The 6,755-nt window shown below is 38.4% G+C and overlaps 1 protein-coding gene across 1 annotated transcript; it reads left to right on the top strand.

Annotated features, from left to right (window-relative positions):
• The first annotated feature begins 2,253 nt into the window (after nucleotides 1-2,253).
• On the top strand, nucleotides 2,254-4,347 carry LOC145800523 (uncharacterized). Its single transcript, XM_082890211.1, has 3 exons — nucleotides 2,254-2,971; nucleotides 3,230-3,716; nucleotides 3,981-4,347. The coding sequence occupies exons 1-3, from the start codon at nucleotides 2,254-2,256 to the stop codon at nucleotides 4,345-4,347; spliced, it is 1,572 nt and encodes a 523-aa protein (XP_082746337.1).
• Nucleotides 4,348-6,755: the final 2,408 nt, after the last annotated feature.

Here is a 6,755-nt window from a genome sequence, read left to right as displayed (position 1 = left end):
TTAGCTAGTTAATTCAAGTAATGAGACTCTCAATTAATTAATCCAAGTTAAGTAACTTAGATATAGATAGGTATATGTATATATATATATATATATATGTTGAACTCAATGAGAGAGAGAGAGAGATAGAGAGAGAGAGAGAGAGAGAGAGAGAGAGAGAGAAAGAGAGAGATAAAACCTGGGAGAGTTAAAGAGTGCTCTAGAGTTTGATTGAGTGAACAAGAGGAGAAGAAATGAAGGTAAAGGAGAAGAGGAGAATTTGAAGACACTTCATCAAATGAACTCAATAAGGTAAAAGTTCTTTCTAATTTCTTGCATGAGAATGAATTTTCATCTTGATCTCATAGGATTGAGGGAGAGAGTAAGGAGTTGAGTAGTATAAGTGGTGATATAACCCTAATAGGAGGAATTCTTCCATATCCTTGCCTGAATGGCATTACTCCAGCTCATTTACTTGGTCTTGCATAATTTTGAACTAGATTTCCATGGTTCTGTTGAAACATATAATTTCCATATGCATAGGTTTTGCTTTCTCTTTAACCTTGAAGATTGCGGAACTTGAGTTGGAATTTAAAGTTTTATTCTTGGTTTGAACTTGGTACTTGTTTATACACTATGTTTGAGAATATTTGACCTTTGATTTGATCAAATTTGGGTTTGATTTTTGGTGGTTCGAAGCTCAGAAAACAGAGCAAAAAATTCAATGCTGGAACACCCAGAACCGCAGGTGCGGCTGGGGATCCCACATGTGCGGGAAGCATTGGCGCACGCACGGTGGTAGGCCCGTACATGGGGATAACAAGGGAGGTGCTGGAAGCATTTTGCATAAAAAGTACTTGGTGACACACGTGCGGAGAGAGTCCCTCACGTGCGGCTAAGGAGCTCCGCACGTGTGGCTATTTGGCAGCCTCAGTTTCACTTTTCTGCTTCGTTTACCCCACTCTCGGGCCTCCGTTAGCATGTTTAGTATTCGTAATTGACGTCCATTTACACTGCATGGGCATTAATGAGAATAAAAGACATTTAAACCAATTAATTCCTAAGTAATGAAACTAATTAGTTAATTGTATAATGAATTAAGTGTGCTACGCTTATATTTGTCTGTGTAGGTCAAACGCCACGTACCAGTCACTTGTATCATGGAGCCAACTGTGAGTAACACTGTTGTAAAGATATGTTAAATTTAAAGTACCTTTTTCCTACTTTAAAATTATGCTTTATTCTGATATGCTTTCTTATATTTATGAATGATGATTCTACTTCTGCTTATACTGTTTATCGTGCCATCCTTAGCATCCGTGGATATGATTACAGAGATCTCTATCAATTTGAATACATGGGACTCGTGTGTATCATAGTGATGGCCATCATATCTAGTCTTCGGTCTTCTAGACCGCCTATACTTATTGCTTATGGATGTACCACGTATTACATTATGCTTCTTACATGTAATAAGAACCTGCTCAGTATGTAGTTTGCTTTACATTACAATCATCATTTAGAACCCCATTACTTAGCTGTTATTCACTGGGCTTTAGCACACATTTGTATGTATGTATGTAGGTAATCCAGCTCAGGAGGGAATGTAGTGACATCGATCTTGCCTCCGTTTTGGTCAAGGTACCTTTCGTGCCTCTCGTTGAGGTTGCCATCTGTTCAAGAACTGTGTTTGGGTCATGACAGAGTGGTATCAGAGCACGAGTTGTACTGCACACACACATCCAAATGAGCAATAGGATGTCCTAGAAAGGAAAGTAAGGCAAATTGTCTGCATGCGTGAGTGTGTGTGGTATGTTTTGATGTGCCTATGTGGTAATTTTGTAAGTGTGAACTCTATGTGTCATTATTATCACTTTGTTTACCTATAGACCAATGGAAAAACCAAGACCTGCAGAGACATCTGAGTCTTTTGATGAAAGATTGCACTGGCTAGAGTGAATGGTAGAATTATTGACAGAAGTGTTATAACAACAACAAAGGCATCCATTTCCACCCCCACCTCTGCCACCAATTCTAGTGGAGCCACCTAACAATGGTGACATTATTACCTTGACACAGAAGTTTAACAAACTGAAACCGTCTACTTTTTTGGAAGGCCTTGAACCGCTGAAAGCTGAAGCTTGGATTTTGGAGATTAAAAAGTTATTCAAAGTATTCCCATGTACCAAAGAGAAAAAGGTTCTATTAGCAATTTTTACCTTGCACGAGGAAGCGAGATGGTGGTGGATACTTGTTCAGAATAAACAGACTGCAATGACTTGGGCACAGTTTAAAGAGGCCTTTTATGAAAAATATTTTTCGCAGTGTGTAAGGGATCGGAAAGTAACGAAATTTGAGCAATTGAAGCAGGACACTATGCCAGTGGCAGAGTATGAAGCCAAATTCACAGAGCTTGCGCGGTATACGCCACATATGGTAGACACCGATTATAAGAAAGCTAGAAAATTTGAAGGCGGTTTGGACGTTGAGGTTCTTGATCAAATTAATGTACTCAAGTTAGAAAAATATGTTGATGTTTTGGATAAATCCATTATAGCTGAGGCGAATGTTGCTACACTAAGACAAGCAAAGGCACTGGTGATTGAATGGAACGGTAAGAGACCGGGGTCCAATTTCAAAAAGGGTCGGAACAACTTCAATACTCTATCGAACAAGAGACAGAATACAGGATCATCTATTAGTTCAAGCCAAGGGAATGACACACCCATCTGCCCAGAGTGTGGGAAAAGACATAAGGGAGTTTATCGCATGATTTCTAGTGCGTGTTTCCAGTGTGGAAAAACAGGCTATATGATCAAGGATTTCCCTTTAGTGTCCCAAAGCACAAGCCAGCCTAGGGCTAGCTCAACTGCATCAGTGTCAACACCAAGGGTAAATTCGAAAGTAGCTACGGGGAAGGAAACTCTAAAGCAAGGATGGGTTTTTGCATTGGTGTCGGGTTATGTGCAGACTACAAAGACAGTTATATCAGGTATTCTTCCTATCTTTTCTTAGAATGCTTATGTGTTAATTGATTCGGGGTCTACACATTCTTTCGTGCCCTATACTTTTGCTTCAAAATTATTTAGATCCTTGGAACTAATGAAATATGAATTAGTTGTAACCTCTCTGGCGGGAAGAGCTATGATCTGTGCATCTATGTATCCTGCATGTGAGATCATTATTGGAGGCATGAGTTTGTATGTGGATTTGTTACCTTTAGACATTGCATATTTTGATGTAATCTTAGGGATGGATTGGTTAGCAAAATATTGCGCTACAATTGATTACTCGACTAAACAAGTTTTTTTTCGTTTACCTGAAAGGCCTGAATTTACATTTAACGGGGATAGTGTCATATCTCTCCTATATTTGATTTCCTCCATGAAAGCGAATAGATTGTTCAATAAGCGTTGTAAAGGATTTTTATGTTCTGTGTTAATGGTACCCACTATAAGTAAACTTAATGTGAATAGCATTCCTATGGTGAAAGAGTTCCCAGATTTGTTTCCAGATGATTTTCCAAGGCATCTAGTTGATAGAGAAATTGAGTTCAATATTGAGATAGTACCGAGTACGCTACCAATTTGTAAGACCTCATATCGGATGTCGACTGCCGAGTTGAAAGAATTGAAAACTCAGTTACAAGAATTTCTAAACAAGAAATTTATTAGACCTAGTACGTCTCTGTTGGGTGCTCCAGTGTTATTTGTTAAAAAAAAGGATGGAACCCTAAGGTTATGCATTGATTAACGGGAGTTAAATAAGGTGACAATCAAGAATAAGTACCCGTTGCCACATATTGATGATTTGTTTAACCAACTACAAGGGGCACAAGTATTTTCTAAAATTGACTTGCGATCTGGGTATCACCAGCTAAAAGTTAAATCTGAAGATGTGGAGAAGACTGCCTTTTAAACAAGATACGATCATTATGAATTCCTCGTTATGCCTTTTGGGGTTACTAATGCACCAACTGCTTTTGCGGATTTAATGAATAGAGTTTTTAAGTTGTTCCTTGATGAATTCATTGTGGTTTTTATCGATGACATCCTGATTTACTCCAAAAGCAAGGAGGAACATGAACACCACCTGAGACTTACTCTTCAAACGTTAAGGGAGAAGAAATTGAATGCTAAATTGTTGAAATGTGAATTTTGGCTGGATAGTGTGACGTTTCTGGGACATGTGATAACAAAAAAGGGTATCTCTGTTGATCCACAAAAGATTGAGACTGTTGTAAATTGGCCGAGACCAATGAATGTGATAGCAGTTCTCAGTTTCTTAGGCCTGGCTGGATACTATTGCAAATTTGTGAAAGATTTCTCAAAGATTGCTTTGCCACTAACTCAATTGACACAAAAATGAGTATCATTCGAATGGACAGAACCAAGAGAGCTAGCTTTTAAAGAGTTAAAGACAAGACTTGTGACGACGCCGATCCTCTCTTTACCTTCTGGAGGGGATGGCTTTACCATTTATAGTGATGCCTCTTATAAAGGCTTGGGATGTGTGTTGATGTAAAACGGAAAGGTGATTGCCTATGCTTCCTGTCAATTAAGACCGCATGAAAAGAGTTACCCAACTCATGATCTGGAATTAGCTAAGGTGGATACGGATCACAAAAGTTCAAAATATTTCTTTACCTAGAAAAAGCAAAACATGAGGCATCATAGATGGCTGGAGTTGATCAAGGATTATGATCTGCAAATTATGTATCATCTTGGAAAAACTAATATGGTAGCCGATGTTCTTAGCCGAAAATCCATGGGAAACTTATCTTGTTTACTCACTAGACAGAAAACAGTGTTGAATGGGCCAGCAACAATTGAAGGGATCAAAGAGAAACAATTGTAAGATGAGTTCCTCAAGAAAATGATAGATGAATGAGAATCTAAACCTAGACCGGGATTCAGTTTTGAGAATGCTACACTCAAATTTCAAGGATAGTTATGTGTACCAAATGACAGTGATTTGAAGAAACAGATCCTCCAAGAAGCCCACAGTTCTAAATTCTCTATCCATTCGGGGAACACAAAAATGTATCAAGACCTAAAGAAGAATTTTTGGTGGCCTTGAATGAAAAGAGAAATTGCTGAATTTGTATCCAAGTGTTTACAATGCCAGCAAGTTAAGGTGGAACATCAACGACCCACTAGGTTGCTTCAGTCATTACCAATACTGGAGTGGAAATGGAAACATATCACCATGGATTTCGTAGTAGGATTGCCTCGCTCCAACAGAGGTATGGATTCTATTCGGGTAATTGTAGACCGATTGACAAAATATGCTCAGTTCTTACTTGTTAAAACGACATATAATGTGGATAAATTGGCTACTCTATATGTGAATGAAATTGTGAAATTGCATAGAATCCCTGTATCGATTATATTTGATAGGGAGCTGAAGTTCACTTCGAGATTTTGGAAAAGTTCACAGAAGGCAATGGGAACTGAATTGAGGTTGAGTAGTGCATATTATCCACAAATAGATGGCCAATCAGAAAGGACAATCCAGACACTAGAGGACATGCTGCCCATGTGTGTACTAGATTTTCAAGGAATTTGGGAGACACATTTTTCTTTGGTGGAATTTGCATACAATAATAGTTATCACTCAAGTCTTGGCATGGCACCATACGCGGCTCTCTATGGTAGGAAATGTCGGTTGCCAATTTTTTGGACTAAGGTCAGAGAGAGACCGTTATTGGGACCCGAACTTGTGCGAGAGACTACTGAGAAAGTAAAGTTGATCTAGCAACGGTTGAAAACAGCACAGAGCCGACAGAAGAGCTATGCTAATGTGCGCAGACGGAAGAGAGAATATGAAGTAGGCAACCATGTCTTTATCAAAGTTACATCAGTGAAGGGACACACTCGTTTTGGAGGCAAAGGCAAGTTAGCACCTCGATACGTCGGACCGTATGAGATCATTGAGAAGCTGAATCTAGTGGCATACCGGGTAGCTCTACCTCCGGACATGGAACACATGCATAATGTTTTCCATATTTCCATGTTAAGAGAATCTCTTTTAGACCCTCAACAAGCTATTGAACCTACTTAGGTACTTATGAGTGATGACTATACATATACATAATGGCCCATCCGGATTGTTAGTCGTCGTATTAAGAAGTTGAGGAATAAATACATTCTGTTAGTAAAGGTAGATTGGCAAAACCATAGTGGCATATATGCAACTTGGGAGAGAGAAGTGGATATGCAAGAGAAATATCCCGAACTGTTTCCATTAGACCCTGCATTCCTCACTGAAGAAGGTACTTGAGTTTGGAGGACCAAATGTCCTAAGGAGGAGAGACTGTAACACACGCCTCTTACTCACCCATTAATTTTATGGTTAATCTTAATTATGCATTTATCTGTGCATTACATGCTTATTTATGTATTATGTACATTATGTTTGTTGACAGATATGTTCATTTGTGAAAAAAACCTGTCTGATTCGTTAAATTGTAGGGTTATCAATTAACTATTGGCCTAGGTGAGTAGAGTTGATTCACCTTAATTAGGTCAAGTAGTAATTTAATTAATTAGCTAGATATTTCAAGTAATGAGACTCTCAATTAATTAATCCAAGTTAAGTAACTTAGATATAGACAAGTATATATATATATATATATATGTTGAACTCAATCAGAGAGAGAGATAAAACCTAGGAGAGTTAAAGAGTGTTCTAGAGTTTGAGTGAGTGAACAAGAGGAGAAGAAAGGAAGGTAAAGGAGAAGAGGAGAATTTGAAGCAACTTCATCAAATTACCTC

Source organism: Camellia sinensis, chromosome 10, assembly GCF_055761805.1.
Source record: "Camellia sinensis isolate YWXY chromosome 10, ASM5576180v1, whole genome shotgun sequence".
NCBI lineage: Eukaryota > Viridiplantae > Streptophyta > Magnoliopsida > Ericales > Theaceae > Camellia > Camellia sinensis.
This window is presented reverse-complemented; position numbering and strand designations above follow the sequence as displayed.